Here is a 17929-nt window from a genome sequence, read left to right on the forward strand (position 1 = left end):
ATTTAATTGGTTGAAAAATGCATTTGTGAGAGGCACCAAAACTTTGTGAATTTGGGTCAAATTCAGCAATTTTTTTTGCCCCCATAAACCTTGAATTTTTTTCAGAAATGTCAAAACAAAATGTTTCGGCATTTTCTAAACTACCCATTTCAATATTTTTTTTAAAATAACGTTTTCAAAACATTTTGTTTGACCCAACCAAAATTTTTCTACTTTTATATTTTGCGAGAAAAACATAATTCAGTTTCAGTTTGAAATTAATATGTGGCTCATGAAGACCAGATCAATGTTAATAGGATCAGTGTCAATATTCTGGCTAGTCACAGAGGGAGATGGTCATTTTTTCCTGCCATGGCTGCTTTGGCATCCTATGGTATTGAGTCCAAAAGGACCCTGAGGCTGCAAATTTAACAGTCTGAAGGTAAAAACAACAAGGACTTCTTGTGGCACCTTAGAGACTAACCAATTTATTTGGGCATAAGCTTTTGTGGGCTAGAACCCACTTCATCAGATGCATGGAGTGGAAAATACATTAGTAGATATAAATACACCGCACATGAAAAGATGGGAGTTGCCTTACCAAATGTGAGGTCAGTCTAATGAGACAATTCAATTAACAGTAGGATACCAAGGGAGGAAAAATCACTTTTGTAGTAATAATGAGTGACCCATTTCAAACAGTTGACAAGAAGGTGCGAGTAAACAGTGGGGGAAATTAGGTTTAGGTTTTGTAATGACCCAACCACTCCCAGTCTTTATTCAGGCCTAATTTGATGGTGTCCAGTTTGCAAATTTATTCCAGTTCTGCAGTTTAACATTGGAGTCTGTTTTTGAAGTTTTTTGTTGAAGAATTGCCACTTTTAGCTCTGTTATTGAGTGACAAGGGAGATTGAAGTGTTCTACTGGTTTTTGAACGTTATAATTTCTGATGTCAGATTCGTGTCCATTTATTCTTTTGCGCACAGACTGTCCGGTTTGGCAGTGTACATGGCAGAGGGGCATTGCTGGCACATGATGGCGTATATCACATGGTAGATGTGCAGGTGAACGAGCCCCTAATGGTGTGGCTGATGTGGTTAGGTCCTATGATGGTGATGTGGACAGAGTTGGCACCAGGGTTTGTTGCAGGTTTTGGTTCCTGGGTTGGTGTTTTGTTGTGTGGTGAGTATTTGCTTCAGGTTGGGGTGCTGTCTGTAAGAGAGGACTGGCCTGTCTCCCAAGGTCTGTGAGAGTGATGGGTCATCCTTCAGGATAGCTTGTAGATCCTTGATGATGCGCTGGAGATGTTTTAGTTGGGGGTTGTAGGTAACGGCTAGTGGCGTTCTGTTACTTTCTTCGTTGGCCCTGTCTTGTAGTTGGTGACTTCTAGGTCCTTCTGGCTCTGTCAATCTGTTCACTTCACCAGGTGGGTATTGTAGTTTTAAGGACGCTTGATAGAGATCCTGTAGGTGTTTTTCTTTGTCTGAGGGATTGGAGCAAATGCGGTTGTATCTTAGAGCTTGGCTCTAGACAATGGATCGTGTGGTGTGGTCTGGATGAAAGCTGGAGGCATGTAGGTAAGTATAGCTGTCAGTAGGTTTCCAGTATAGGGTGGTGGTTATGTGACCATCGCTTATTAGCACCGTAGTGTCCAGGAAGTGGATCTCTTGTGGACTGATCCAGGCTGAGGTTGACGGTGGCATGGAAATTGTTGAAATCATGGTGGAATTCCTCAAGGGCCACATTCCCATGGGTCCAGATTATGAAGATGTCCTCAGTGTAGCGCAAGTAAAGTAGGGGCGTTAGGGGACGAGAGCTGAGGAAGCGGCGTTCTAAGTCAGCCATAAAAATGTTGGCATACTGTGGGGCCATGTGGGTACTCATAGCAGTGCCGCTGACTTGAAGGTATAAATTTTCCCCAAATCTGAAATAGTTGTGGGTGAGGACAAAGTCAGAAAGTTCAGCCACCATGTTTGCCATGATAGTATTGAGGATGCTGTTCCAGACAGCTTGTAGTCCATCTTTGCGTGGAATGCTGGTGTAGAGGGCTTCTACATCCATAGTAGCCAGGAGGGTGTTTTCTGGAAGATCACCAATGGATTGTACTTTCCCCAGGAAGTCAGTGGTGTCTTGAAAATAGCTAAAAGAAAAGGAGTACTTGTGGCACCTTAGAGACTAACAAATTTATTAGAGCATAAGCTTTCGTGAGCTACAGCTCACTTCATCGGATGCATTTGGTGGAAAAAATAGAGGAGAGATTTATATACACACACAGAGAACATGAAACAATGGGTTTATCATACACACTGTAAGGAGAGTGATCACTTAAGATAAGCCATCACAAGCAGCAGGGGGGGAAAGGAGGAAAACCTTTCATGGTGACAAGCAAGGTAGGCTAATTCCAGCAGTTAACAAGAATATCAGAGGAACAGTGGGGGGTGGGGTGGGGTGGGCGGGAGAAATACCATGGGGAAATAGTTTTACTTTGTGTAATGACTCATCCATTCCCAGTCTCTATTCAAGCCTAAGTTAATTGTATCCAGTTTGCAAATTAATTCCAATTCAGCAGTCTCTCGTTGGAGTCTGTTTTTGAAGCTTTTTTGTTGAAGTATAGCCACTCTTAGGTCTGTAATCGAGTGACCGGAGAGATTGAAGTGTTCTCCAACTGGTTTTTGAATGTTATAATTCTTGACGTCTGATTTGTGTCTATTCATTCTTTTACGTAGAGACTGTCCAGTTTGGCCAATGTACATGGCAGAGGGGCATTGCTGGCACATGATGGCATATATCACATTGGTAGATGCGCAGGTGAACGAGCCTCTGATAGTGTGGCTGATGTGATTAGGCCCAACAAAGAAAATAACAGAATGCCACTAGCCATCACCTTCAGCCCCCAACTAAAACCTCTCCAACGCATCATCAAGGATCTACAACCTATCCTGAGGGACGACCCATCACTCTCACAGATCTTGGGAGACAGGCCAGTCTTGCTTACAGACAGCCCCCCAATCTGAAGCAAATACTCACCAGCAACCACACACCACACAACAGAACCACTAACCCAGGAACCTATCCTTGCAACAAAGCCCGTTGCCAACTCTGTCCACATATCTATTCAGGGGATACCATCATAGGGCCTAATCACATCTCTCCTTACAGTGTGTATGATAAACCCATTGTTTTATGTTCTCTGTGTGTGTGTATATAAATCTCTCCTCTGTTTTTTCCACCAAATGCATCCGATGAAGTGAGCTGTAGCTCACGAAAGCTTATGCTCTAATAAATTTTAGTCTCTAAGGTGCCACAAGTACTCCTTTCCTTTTTGCGAATACAGACTAACACGGCTGCTACTCTGAAACTTGAAAATAGCTGTGAGTGCTGGTAGCATAGGGCCTGAGGAGAGCGTCTGCATAGCCAGATAATCCTGCTGTCAGGGTGCCAATGCCTGAGATGATTAGGTATCCAGGATTCCTAGGTTTATGGATTTTGGGTAGCAGGTAGAATACCCCTGGTTGGGGCTCTAGGGGTGTGTCAGTGTAGATTTGTTCCTTCGCTTCTCCAGGGAGTTCCTTGAGCAAATGGTGCAGTTTCTTTTGGTAATTCTCAGTGGGGTCAGAGGGTAATGGCCTGTAGAATGTAGTGTCAGAGAGTTGACTCGCAGCCTCTCGTTCATATTCCGACCTATTCATGAAGACTGCAGCATCTCCTTTGTCAGCCTTTTTTATTTAATGTCAGAGTTGTTTCTGAGGATGTGGATGGCATTGTGTTCTGTACAGCTGAGGTTATGGAGCAAGTGATGCTGCTTTTCCACAATTTCAGCCCGTGCACGTTGGTGGAAGCACTCTATGTAGAAGTCCAGTCTGTTGTTTCGACTTTCAGGAGGAGTCCACACAGAATCCTTTTTGTAGTGTTGGTAGGAAGCTTTTTGTGGGTTAGTGTGCTGTTCAGTGGTGTGTTGGAAATATTCCTTGAGTCAGAGACATTGAAAGTAGGATTCTAGGTCACTGCAGAACTGTATCATGTTTGTGGGGGTGGTGGGGTGGAAGGAGAGACCCTGAGATAGGACAGACTCTTCTGGCGGGCTAGTAGCATAGCTGGATAGATTAACAATATTGTTGGATGAGTTAAGGGAACCACTGTTGTGGCCCTTTGTGGCATGTAGGAGTTTAGATAGTTTAGTGTCCTTTTTCCTCTGTAGAGAAGCAAAGTGTGTGTTGTAAATGGCTTGTCTAGTTTTTGTAAAGTCCACACATGAGGGTGTTTGTGTGGAAGGTTGGTTTTTTAAGAGTTTCTAGTTTTGAGAGTTCATTCTTGATCTTCTCCTGTTTGCTGTATAGGATGTTGATCAGGTGGTTCTACAATTTCTTTGAGAGTGTGTGGCACAATCTCTCACCATAGTCGGTATGGTATGTTGATTGTAATGGATTTTTTACCTGCAGTCCTTTTAGTATGATGTCCATTTGTTTGCATTTGGAAAGGAAGATGATGTCTGTCTGTATCTTCAAGTTTTTTCATGAAGTTGAAACTGCATAACTGCAATAAATTTGCAAACTGGACACCATGAAATTAGGCCTGAATAAAGACTGGGATGGTTGGGTCATGACAAAACCTAAATCTAATTTCCCCCATTCTAGTTTCCCCCCACTGTTACTCACACCTTCTTGTCAACTGTTTGAGATGGGTCACTCTCATTATCACTACAAAAGTGATTTTTCCTCCCTTGGTATCCTACTGTTAATTGAATTGTCTCGTTAGACTGATCTCACACTTGGTAAGGCAACTCCCATCTTTTCATGTGCTGTGTATTTATACCTACTATTGTATTTTCTACTCTTTGCATCTGATGAAGTGGGTTCTAGCCCACGAAAGCTTATGCCCAAATAAATTTGTTAGTCTCAGAGTCCTGGTCTACACAGGGTGGCGGAAATTGATCTAAGTTATGCAATTTCAGCTACGTGAATAACGTAGCTAAAGTCGACATAATTGGATCAACTTACCGTGGTATCTTCACCACAGTGAATTGACTGCTGCCACTCCCCCGTCAACTCTGCCTGCGCCTCTGGTGGCAGTGAAGTACAGGAGTCAATGGGAGAGCACTTGGGGGTCGATTTATCATGTCTAGACTAGACGCGATAAATCGACCCCTGCTGGATAGATCGCTGCCCGCCGATCCCGCGCATAATGTAGACATACCCTAAGGTGCCACAAGGACTCCTTGTTGTTTTTGCTGACACAAACACGGCTACCACTCTGAAACCAGTCTGAAGGTAGAGCTCTTGATAGAGGGGGAAAGGTTTTTTTCAAAATTATTCCCTTTTCCTGCCAGCACTACCTTAGTTTTGCCTTGGCTGAGCTTTAGATGGCTTCTGATTTTGGGCTGAGTGCTGAGAGATGAAGCTATTTGTGTCATCCAAAAGGACTGTAGAGCTAGGTGTCATCCATTCACTGTTGATGATTTGGTCTGTGTTGTCTACCCAGCTCTCACTTCTCTATGTCAGGGCAGAAGTCGGAGAGTATGTCTACAGAACAAAGAGAAACGCGGGCTGGCCCATGCTAGCTGACTTGGGCTGTGGGGCTGTTTCATTGCTGTGTAGACATCTGGGGTCGTACTAAGACCTCACCCAGAAGTCTATACAGAAATGAGACAGTCCTGCAGCCCAAGCCCTGTGAGCCTGAATCAGCTGGCAGGACTAGCCACAGGTTTTTTTTCCCCTGTATAAACCTACCCACAGTCATATGAGATGGCCCTCATTGTTGTCAATTGTTCCATAATAACTACTTGTGAGAATGTGTCTCATTCTTGTAATGAGACTATTTCTGATTCTACTTGTCTTGTTCTTGATGGCCCACAAGACCAATCCAGGTTCTGGTGATCCTCTCTGTGAAGTAAAACATAAATTTTAAAAATACCTATGCACGTAAGACAGAATGACCACAATTATGAACTGAGAGCAACTAAAATTCAAAACACTTCAGGTAACATTTTTTTAAAAGACTTAAAATTGAAGCTAGAATCCCATTTTGCATTGCATTTCCCATCTTTTAAGTAGGTTGTCTAGCTTCAGTAGTAAGGCAGTTTATTTCATAATTAAAATACTGATTGTCTTTACTTCCATTTACAGATGCAAATTATTTATCAGCTGCTAAGTTGAACCATGAGTCTTGTGCTTCATGAGCTGCTTGTTTGCTGCCGTCAACTTGAAAATGACAAAATTACAGAGCGAAGGGTAATTTAAAATCCTTTTTTGTGTGTGTAAAACAGTGGAGTGAATGCATAATAAATAACCTTTTTCCTGAAACACATTTTCAGAAAGAAGTTGAAAAATTCAAACGTCTCATCCGTGATTCTGAAACAATTAACCAACTGGATCGTAATTCTGACTCTAAACAAGGAAAACAATTGAACTGGGATGCTGTATTTAGGTATCATTTTTGTCTAAATTGCTCTCTTTCTCACTGTAAAAAAAGCACACTTTTTGTTTTATAGATTATCAGATAAACACCAATATTTTTCCTAGAGCTGTAGATTGGATCAGAATCTTATCTGTCCGTCTGTAAATAAGAAATGTCTTAAAAGATTTTAAATTTACATATTTTTAAAGATAGTCACAAAAAGAAAGTGACATGGCTCAGTGTAAGAGTTACCAGTTGCAGAGGATGCTAAGGCCTGGTCACACCATGCTTCAATGCTAGCGGAAACTTGATTAAATAAGGTTGATTGCTAGTGTAGTTAGTGTTAGTCACCTGTTCAGATTTTATCTTACTAGTCATGCATCTTTTTCAAGGAATAATTTTAAAATATTCAGTCAAAAACATGCTGTGGAATCTGATATGAAGCTCATTTATTTAGAAAGAACTCAAATTTTTCTTCATTATGAACAATAAACAGTACTTTTAAATATTCTGTGCTATAATAATTACACATTTGTTGTAACATGAATAATAGATGCATATCAGTATAATTTTCCTTTTAATCACTTACTTTATGCTCAACACTATACAAATTTTAGAGGAAGAGACAGTTCTTACCCCAAGTAGCTTAAAATCTAAATAGATAAAATAATTCAGACCCAAAATGTACTAGATAATCAGTTCTTGTCACTGTCTGCTAGCTATTTCCATTAGATTTACACCAGTAATATATACCTGGGTTTATTAATTGTTTCAGAACCAAAATTGCTCAACTGGTGCCTGGATTTTAAGTTTCAACAAATAATGTTTACCCATTTTATTTTAATCAGTAGCCTGGTTCTGACAAATACCCATTTTGTATTTTTGAAGGTTTCTGCAGAAATACATCCTGAAAGAAACTGACAGTATCAGATTGGCAAAACCAAATGTATCTGCCTCAACACAAGCTTCCAGGCAGAAAAAGATGCAAGAGATCAGCAGTTTGGTCAAATACTTCATTAGATGTGCTAATAAAAGTTAGTAATTTATATATCCACATATAATTATAGATCTTTTACTGCTTTACTCTCAGGTTCAACTGTTTACTCTGAATGAGGTGTGACTTGCTATTTTAAAATATTCAAGGACCACGGTTATAAATTAGTGCTTATTTTTCTTGAATGTCCCAGTGAACCTTTTTCATTGGTGTTAGATGTTCTAGTTGGAAAATTTGTATTAGTTCATTTCTGTGGTAATAGAGAATTGTTTCTTCACCTGCAGGTAATTGTAGTGCTTTATATAGTCTACTTGTTTACTGAGCACTTGCGGTATGGACAGTGCTTGTACAAAGCATAGAGGAAAACATGATTTGAGGCAGAATTTTCAAGTGATAAGGTTTCTGCCAATTTCCTTGGGAAGCTATTCAATAACCCAAGTACCCTCACCAGCAGAAAGGTTTTGAATTGTCGTTTTATGAATTCTATCCCATTTCTCCTAGTTATACCTCTGGACAGTCCTAGACAATTCCCCATCTTTCAAATACTTGTAAAAGGGTGTGTTGACCACTTAATTATCATGTAACAAAATGATGTAGTTCTGTTCATCTTTCCTCATCAGTTAATGCTCTCCACAGTAAAATATTTGTGTCACACTGTCTACAGTCCCTCCAATTTGTTTACATCTTTCTCGTATTGAGAAGCTCAGAACTGAACATCGTATTCAAGTACAGATTGTAGATGAGGACTACCACTTCCCTGCAGCCCAAAATCACATTTAGCTTTTTGCTGCCAGGTTGCATTGGAAGCTCATCTACTTTGGTCGCTCATCTTTTTTCAGGTCACCACAGTCTTTTAGGTAAATTCATTATTAGAAAGGGTTTCTTTAAAAACAGGGGCATTAACTAAAACAGATAGAAATTGCAGTGTGATCTGTCATATACAGAGAACATGCTATATGTGCGTTATTCCTAATATTTAAAAAAAGTTGCAAGCTACAAGAAAAAAACTTCAAATATTTATTGGTAGTGGAAGAATGCAATGGGAGGAAATATACTATAGCTTTGAGATAAATATGGTAATGTTAAGATTTTATGAATTCACTAATTCCATTCTTGGCTTCGTTATTCAATACTTGGTTTAATTAAAAAACCCATGTTTGTATCTCCTGCTATTTTCTGCATAGGAGCACCCAGATTAAAATGTCAGGAGCTTCTGAATTATGTCATGGACATAGTGAAAGATGCGTCAAGTTGTGCTATTTATGGAGCTGACTGTAGTAGCATACTACTAAAAGATATTCTTTCAGTGAGGAAATACTGGTGTGAGATATCTAAGCAACAGTGGTCAGGTTAGTATATAACACTTCTATTTCAATAATGTCTATTTACAAACATTTATTTCCTAGTATAGAAATGTGTTTAGGCATATTATTGTTGTTGTTTACTGTTTATTATTACTATTATTTATTTGTATTTCAGTAGCACTAAGAGGCCCTGTTGTATGAGGCACTGTACAAATAATATATAGTAAGAAATAGCCTCTACCCCAAAGACCTTACAATTTATATAGACAAGACAAGGGGCCAGGAGTGGATATTACAGTATTATTCCTTTATTATTATCTGTTGTTCCATGTACGTTAACCCTTGTGTACTGGGAACAATGACTCCATCAAATCAATTTCAATGTCCAGTTTATTATTGAGACTATATTGTCTGGTGTGTTTCATGTTTTTACCAGTGAGTGTTGTTACCAGTATTATGGTAATATCCAAAGATCTCAACCATGTGCACACCCCATTGTGCTAAGCCCTGTGCAGACATATAGTAAAGGACAGTCCTGAAGAACTTAGTCTAAGAAGACCAAAAAATAAAAAAAGGCTGAAGGGATGGGGAATGTGATAGAACATACAAGCAGTGCTTCATGGCATTTGACACATGAAAGATGGAGGACAGGGACATCATAATTTCTGAATTAATTCAAAAGTGCTGCCCAAGGCAGCTCCTCAAATCTGCTCACTATCAGTTGGCAGATTTATTATGAGCACCACAGAAGAAGTGGATCTTGAAAGATTTGGAGGAGAGGATGGCAATGGATATTGCATGCATAAAAGTAGAAGAAAGTGCAGAAACAATTGCACTACTGGGAAAGTGCCTTGGGGTTGGAGATGTCATACTTGAGAAAAGCACTATGTAAAATCATATTCTGAGCTGTAGCTTGAAGGATATTGCTATAATTTCAGACAAAAAAAGACCAAACAAAGACTTGGGATTCCTGATATACTCCATCCAACGGATGCTTTTGGTCTTGTTTTGATTAAAAATATTCAGATATAAATATTGAACATAAGAACCTAAGAGCTGCCGTACTGCATCAGACCTGTGGTCCATCTAGACCAGTATCGTATCTCCAACGAGTGGCGGTTTAAGACACGGACTCATGCCAATTTGGGGGCCCCAGAAAAATGGGCACCCCAGAAACAGTTGCAGAAGCTGTTGGGGAGGGGTGAAAACCCCGAGCCCTGGCAGAAGCCATGGGGCAGGCGGAAGCCCTGACCACTGGCAGAAACTGTGGGACAGGCAGGGGGAAGCCCCGAGTCCTGGCAGATGCCTCTGGCCTCAAGTCCAACCCCCCTCCCCCACCCTCATGGTACAGTTTTTAATACCAAGGGACCCAATGCCAGGTCTCCAGTTTTTGACCAGAAAGTACAGTTGAAAAGGAGGCCTGGCAGTGTACGGTCAGCAATGCTGATCGGACGCTAAAAGTCTGGGTACTGGAGTAACCGAAATCGGCGTCCCCACCGAGAGGGTGGGAAGAGCAGCAGCTGCTGCTGAAGCCTGGAGAAGCTGCTGACAGGAAAAACTGGCTGGCTCCTGGATCCAGTTCCAGCCATTCCGGCAGAGAGGTAGGTACCAACTTCCAGGCCACAGGCAGGAAATCCTGTCCTCCCCACTGTTCCCCAGTTTGCCCTGCCCAGCCCAGCCCAGCCCCGCCCCTCGCTCCAGGGACCCATACTACCACCACCATCTGCCCTGCTGTGCCCTGATTTGAGGAAGGTGCGCTTATGGAGTTTCGAAATGGGAGCGACAGAGGTTGACTCATGTCCCAGCCATGAAGGTTCATAACCTTTTAGATATCCCCTCCACCAGGCTCTCACACATGTACAAATTCTTGGCACTCCACCAAGATGAACAGGGAAAAATTGTCACTCATCTCAAACAGGGCCAGGTCCCCACGTGATGCAGGAGAGTGGAGCATGCTTTGAAGATGCAACTGAGGATACCATTACAGCAACAAACCTAAGAAACTAAAAAGTCCAAGAACCCCCACTCTCTCCCAATCCATTTATTTCACTAATTATATCAAGAACATTTAACAGAAGTTGGTATTTTTCAAATAATACCTGTTGCAACATGCAAATGACTTGCTGTGTGATTGGTTAGGTGCCAACAGTGTCCATTAGAATTGACAGTAAAAAAACGTACTGCCACTATATTTTCTTATGAAATCCATAATATGGATCAACGTTAAGCAGGAGTGCTAAGAGAAAACTGAAACAAGCAAAGAAGGTTAAAGAAGTTGCTTTGTTACAAAGAAATACTGACAATAAATCAATACTTCAAGGAGAGAGTGAAAGGAGGAACAGCGGACAAAGCCGACAAGGTTTGTTCAGTGGACACTCTTGCTGGCAATGGAGGCCTTGGCCTTCAAGAGGAGGAAAGTACAGGTCAGGATTTGCGGGAGGCAAGCAAGCTGGGACTGAGTTATGCTGATGAGACAAATTCAATACAAGCAGATGAATTTAGCAGTGATCCTGCATTGTGGGATAACATTCATGAAAGGTTCAGGAATTTTTGGATTGCTATTCAGCTTCCTGTCAGAAAAAAAAAATATTAAAAAATTCTCTGCTTCTGCTTGGGTGATCGGAGGGAAGACGCATTTGCTGTCTGCAGATCTGTGCTCTTTTCAGCTGCTGGTGAAATGGTGAATCTGTTAAGTGGCACTGGCTTATTTACTCACCGTCTTCTGGAAATGTTTACTGCTTTGCCTGCAAACTTCTTTCAACCAGAACACATTCCTTTATTGAAGGTTTCAGTGATTGGAAACATCCTGAATGTCTTCCTGAAAATGAGGAAAAACTTGGACCACCAAATTTGAATCCTCACATGGATATGGCATGCAAAGGCAGTTGATGGGGACTTAGTTCAGCAGTTTCAGGCAGAGTGTCCATTCTGAAGAGATGTCTTTAAGTATGTTGTAGCAGTTATTAAGTTCTTAAGTGAGCACAGACTTGCATTCCATGGCCACAACGAGCTGTTAGGTTCACCACATAATAGTAACTATTTGGGGATTTTGGAGCTGATTACCCTTCAGCAATATGATCTGCTCATTTGATCCATTTTTGGCAAAGTCAGTACCTCTTATTTGCCATCTACTACTTGTGAAGAATTCATTGATTAGATGGGCCAGAAAGTTTAAAAAAACAATAACTGCAGAACTTCAACAAGCCAAATATTTTTCAGTTATTGTGGATTCAACACCGGATTTATTGCATGTTGATCAGCTCATTTTTGTTTGCAGATTTGTCAATTCAGAGGGGCAAATTGTGGAACAATTCATTGGATTTGAGCCACTAGACCAGCAGTGGCTGGTCTGGCATGTCAGCCGTTTTAATCTGGCCCTCGAACTCCTGGGGAGCAGGGTCGGGGCCACTCCATGTGGCTCCCTCCCAGAAGCAGCAGCATGGCCCCCCTCTGGCTCCTAAGTGTAGGGGCAACTAGGAACTGCAGCCAATGGGAGCTGCAGGGGCGGTGTCTGCGAACACAGCAGTTAAACAAACTGTCCCAGCCCATCAGCGGCTTTCCCTGATGGGCCGCAAGCCAAAGGTTGCGATCCCTGGTCTATGCCCACTAGAGAATATTCCCCTCCAGAGGTGAGAATGGAGTTGGGAATCTTCAAGTCCCATTATACTTTAGCTGTCAGATATCTGTGAAATCCACTGGCAAAATCTGTCTCATTTTCCCCACACCCTCTGTGCTGATCCACAGAAAAGGCAACACCCTACTAACTCTATCAGTTACTCCATTAGCTCGGGTGGCAGAGGTCTGTGCTATAAATCCTGTTCCGGCCAGTTGGGGACCATTGCCCTGAGCTGCAGACCGCGGCCAGGGACCAGGACCAATGTGGACTGCTGAGCCGGGGCCATGGACCACGGCTGCTCCGGCCGGCCGCCCGGGGCTGCGGACCGCTGCTGCAGCTTGTTGGGGATGGGCCGCGGACTATGTCTGCTCCAGACGGCCCCCCCAGGGACTGCTGCCTGGGGCAGTGGATCACAGCTGTTCCTGCTGCCCTGGAACCGCTGCCGCTGGAGCAGTGGCTGGTATGGCTGACGTGTGGGCCACCTGAGTAGCTGGCCCCAGAGCCAGCTGCTTGGGCAGCCCTGGGGTCAGCCACACTGGTCCCTACAGAAATCGCGGAAAGTCATGGAATCCGTGACTTCCGCGACCTCTGTGACAGACTCGGAGCCCTAATTATAATGCATATGCACAAGAGGGCTGAATTAAAGGTGCACAGGCAACCTTAATTCTGGCATTTCCTAACTTTGAGTTCTAGACTTTGCAACTTTAATATCCTTTTAACATGTATTTTATATTTATTATAATATAACTGTGATTTCTTTAGCAGGCTCTTGAAGTTGCTATTTTGCAGTTGCCAAATTCCAGCTAGTGCTGAGATGTAGAGCCTTGCACAGATACAAAATTCATATCTGCAGAGCTGCAGGGCTTCACCAGGAACCACAGTGGCAAAAGCAGCATGGCTGTAACGCCCCCAGCCCTGTCCCCAACCCCAGGACACACAGACAGCTGCATGGAAGGAACTCCTGTCCAGGAGAGTGTGAGCCACTAGCACAAACTAGCGTGACCAGGGACAGCTGCCAGTGAGCCTGGTACCCGCCCCAGTGGGTGGGGCTGGGGGCAGGGCAGGGGATGGTACAGCCATGCCAGAGGAGCTGCCCATGTGGGGCGCTGGCTCCGGTAGAGCCCTGCAGCTTCATGGATATCCGCATCCACGGATATAAATTTTGTTTCTGCACAGAGTTCTGCTGAGATGTCCCTGTAGGTTTTAGTGCTGATCTCTAAAGCTCTTTTCATATATCCTCTCGTACAAATATAAAAATAATGCTTATATAGTGTAACACTGCATCTTCAAAGCTCTAGGAAGTATTAGTTTAATAATTACCCATTAAATAAAAATCCTAGAAAATGGGGAAAAAAACCAAAATTTAATAGTACCCAATACACCTTTTCCATTTTTCTGCTGGTACTCATTGGAACATTATACTCTGGCATATCATAGTACAAGTGAAAATTGACTCTGGTGACATGTTAAAAGGGAGTGAAATAATTCTCTGTAAGAATTAGCTGAAATGTTAGTAGTCTCTAGGGGGTTTTTGCAGTTTTTTTGTTCTGTTTTGGTTTTTGTGGCATTCAACTATTTGTGGTATGTTTAGATAATATTGTCTTACTGTTTCTGTGTGCAAAACAGGGAATTAACTTCTGTGAACAATGATCCAAATGTCTATGATGTTAATAGCAAGTGGATATTTTTGTAACTCAGGCAAAATATTTTAATTTTACTGTTTAAGTGGTGGTTTTTCCTTCCTGTGTAACTTCTGCATTTAATCAGCTTGTTAGGGTTGTATGTTCTGGTCTCTCAAATCACTGTTTTACCCAGGCTAAGGAGACAGTTATACCTTTTATATGATTTTTGATTCTTTGGATTATGTTTACAGATCTGCTGACCCTGTACTGCAAATTGTATCTCAAACCTTCCAGAGATATTAACAGAGTCTTGGTGGCTAGAATAATTCATACACTGATTAGAGGAGGCTGCTTCCAAACTGATGAACTAAATTCCAATCTTTATTGCTTCTTTGAAAAAGCACTACGATGTGCAAGGTAATTTTCAGCTTTTTGTTTTGTGTGTCAAAATTGTATTTCAGAGGATAATTTGTTCTAGGTAATTGGGGTTGGACTTGATGGTCTGTGGAGGTCATCGATCCCTGACTTCTGTGATTCTGACCTTCAACATCTTTCTGTTTACTTAGAGCTCTTTGAAATGTTAATCTTTTATGCATTTATTTATGTATTCTGGAAATATTTTGCATTATCTGCAAGTATGCAGAGGTGAGGTCTTTCGAGTATTCTTCCCTTACTTATTAAGTTAGGTTTGTTGAGTGCTCAATTTAGAGTTCAAGGAATAGATTTTAAAAAAAATCCAGACAAGTCATTCTTTATTTGTTAATACTTCTTATTAACAGAAAGTTGGCTATTTTTGCTGTAGATGAAGTGCTTGGTTTATATTCCAGGCAGGAGAACGCCTCTGCAGGTCTGGATCATATTCTTGCAGCAATTAATGTCTTCTTCAGTGTGTATGCTGTGAACTGTCGTATGCGGATTTGTAAGCTAGGAGAAGAAATTCTTCCTACAGTGCTTTATATATGGACTCAGTATAGACCAAAAGAGTCTCTAAAGGAGTTAATAATTCAGTTACTTCAGCTGCAGGTTCGTGTTCATCATCCAAAGGGAGCCAAAACACAGGAGAAAGGTACACAATAAAAAGCTTCTTTTGTTTGTTTTGCTTTTTTAACTTCGGCAGAGTTCAAGTTGCCCGAGCACAGAAGTTCTGGATGTCACTGGTATACTTGGAGAATAATCACAGGAGTAACTGTTGCTTCTCAGTAGTTTTACACTGTGCATTAAAGCTGATTGAATTGGGGAATATGTGTTTTTAACTGTTATTGTATTATAACAACACTCAAAATACGCTAGGTGCTGAATGGGAACACCCAGCATCTGGTCAAAGAGTTTAAAATTTAAAAAGAAGAGGGGGAAAAGGCTGGTGGGAATGGATACAACATACAGGAGTGAGCAAAGTGCAGATTGGCACACATTCACATCTTGTTAATTTTATAGATAGTAAGACCCAGGAGTGACCATTATGGTCATCTAGTCTGACATCCTGGAAAACACAGGCCAGAGAACCTCACACAGTAATTTCTGTATCAACCCATAACTTCTATCTGAGCTATATCATGTTTTTTAGAAGATGTCTATTCTTGATTTAAAGACTGCAAGTGATGGACAATCCACCATGCCTTGGGCAAATTTTTTCAGTGGTTAATTACCCTAATTAAAAATATATCTTATTTCTAATCTGAATTTGTCTAGCTTCAGTTTCCAGCCCTTGCATCTTGATTAAGAGCCATGTCTTTCCCATATAGGTATTTGCAGACTGCAATCAAGTCACCTTTATTACCTTCTCTTTGATAAATGAAATAAAGCTTCTTTAGATACTCACTATAGGGCATGTTTTCTAAACCAGCGTTTCTCAAACTTTAGCAACCTGAGAACCTCCATTTAGATCTAAAATTTTTCACAGATCCTCAAGCCCCCCCCATTCAGCCCCTTCCCCCATGACCCTACCCACATCCCACCTTGTCCCTCTCCCGCTCCGCCCCTCTTCCCCACCTCTTTCCGCCCTCTCCCCCGAAGGCACCCCATCTCCACTTCTTCCCTTTCCTCCCACCACCTTCTGCACACTGCTGAACGGCTGTTCCCCGGCGTGCAGGAGGTAGTGGGGGGGAGGGAGAGGAGTTGATCAGGACCCATGGACCTCCTGGAGTACCCTCACAGACCCCCGTTTGAGAAATGCTGTTCTAGACCTTTAATTATTCTTGCTTCTCATTTAAGAACCTTCTGTAATCTTTCAACATCCTTTTTGAAGAGTAGAAACCAAAATTGGGCACAATATTCTAGTAACGATCTCACGATAAACATATAAGGAAATACCACCTCCCTCTAGTTCATATTCCCCACTTAATACATCCAGGGATCCTGTTTGCCCTTTTTGTGACATTCATCTCCTTGGAAGCACATATTCAACTGGTTATCTACCATGACCCCTAAGTCCTTGTCAGAGTCACTGCTTTCCAGGATACAGTCTCCCATCTTATAAACGTGAGCAATGTTCTTTGTACCTAGATGTTGTATGACTTTGCATTTGGCTGTGTTAAAACATACGATGTTCAAGTGAGCCCCCTTACAGAGCAGTCCATGTTGGTCTATATAACTGACCTGTCCCCATCATCATTTAATACTCCACCAATTTTTGTATCATTTGCAAACTTCAGCAGCAATGATTTTTTATTTTTTTCCAGATCATTCATAAAGATATTGAATAGCAATGGGCTGAGAATAGATACCTGCGGGAACTCATTAGAAACACTCCCTTGGGATGATGATGCCCCATTTACAGTTACTTTATATGATATGAGTTAATATTGTCTACATAGATTTTATATAGGGTAATCTTTTATCAGAATGTCATGTGGGACTAAGTTAAATACCTTGCAAAAGTTTAAGTCCATTATGTCAATATTTACCTTTATTAACCAAACTCATCAAAAAATGCCAAGTTTGTTTGACAAGCGCCTTTATTCATAAAACCATGTTGATCGGCATTAATTATGCTGCCATCTTTTATTTTACTGATTGTGTGCCATATCAGCATTTCCATGATTTTTGTCCTGTATTGATGTAAGGTTAACTGGTCTATAATTTCCCTGCCATCATGTTCACCCGTTTTTTAAATATTGGCACAACATTAGGGTTTTTTTTTCCTGTCCTCGAACATTTCCAGTGTTCCAGGATTTGTTAAATCAATATTAATGGTTCAGAGATCTCCTCGGTTAATTCACTGAATACTCTTAGGTGCAAGTTTTCAGGTCCTGCAGATTTTAAAATGTTTAACTTAAATAGTTGTTCTTTAACATCCTTCCTAGTTTCTGATATAATAAGACGTATTTCATTATCATTGCAAGACATGAATACATCACCCTGCTCTCTTCGGAATACAGAACAGAAATATTTATTGAATACTTCTGCCTTTTCTACATCATAACTGATAATTTTACCATCCTTGTCTAGTATCGGACCCATACCATCACTAGGGTTTTGTTTGTTTCTAATACATGTAAAAAATTCCTTTTTATTGTGCTTAGCACAACCAGGCATAGATTTTTTTGATCGATACATTTAGTTTCCCCTGTCAACTCTGTTTCCTAACTGCTGATTTGTATCTACTACTATCCAACCCATTGTAGTGTTTTTTAACTCATTAAATTTTTTTATTAATCCCTTGTTAACCATTAATCTCCAGTTATATGAAATCCTTTTAGACCATATTCCCCTATGTTCTTTTAGCATCTGTCCCCAATCCCCAGCATATAGGGTCCTTGGACTTCATTGTCTATGTTTGCATCTTGCCTGTGTCCAACAAAAAAAAATTCTGTGTAGGCCATCTTCACACCAGGGTTCTTCTTTTGCACAGAGGATGCTGGAGATTGGTGGTCCTGCTATATCTGCTGCTTTGGAAGGGCAAGGAGGATAGAGCAGAGCAAAATCAGAATATGTTGGGTATTAAAATTCTGCAGTGTAATCTGTGACACATGTAATCTGTCGTGTCCTTGGGTTGAGAAGACACATGAATCAGCTCTTCCTG

At 41.3% G+C, this 17929-nt stretch overlaps 1 protein-coding gene across 1 annotated transcript in view; it reads left to right on the forward strand.

Annotated features, from left to right (window-relative positions):
* Positions 1-17929, forward strand: part of ATM (ATM serine/threonine kinase) — a 109839-nt gene that overhangs the window by 4376 nt on the left and 87534 nt on the right. The window contains 6 exon segments of the mRNA XM_043504228.1: positions 6102-6206; positions 6290-6402; positions 7261-7406; positions 8551-8715; positions 14160-14325; positions 14736-14974. Of these exon segments, the coding sequence (XP_043360163.1) occupies positions 6135-6206; positions 6290-6402; positions 7261-7406; positions 8551-8715; positions 14160-14325; positions 14736-14974 (901 nt within the window). The 5' untranslated portion in view covers positions 6102-6134.

Source organism: Dermochelys coriacea, chromosome 1 (genome assembly GCF_009764565.3).
Source record: "Dermochelys coriacea isolate rDerCor1 chromosome 1, rDerCor1.pri.v4, whole genome shotgun sequence".
NCBI classification, from domain to species: Eukaryota; Metazoa; Chordata; order Testudines; family Dermochelyidae; genus Dermochelys; species Dermochelys coriacea.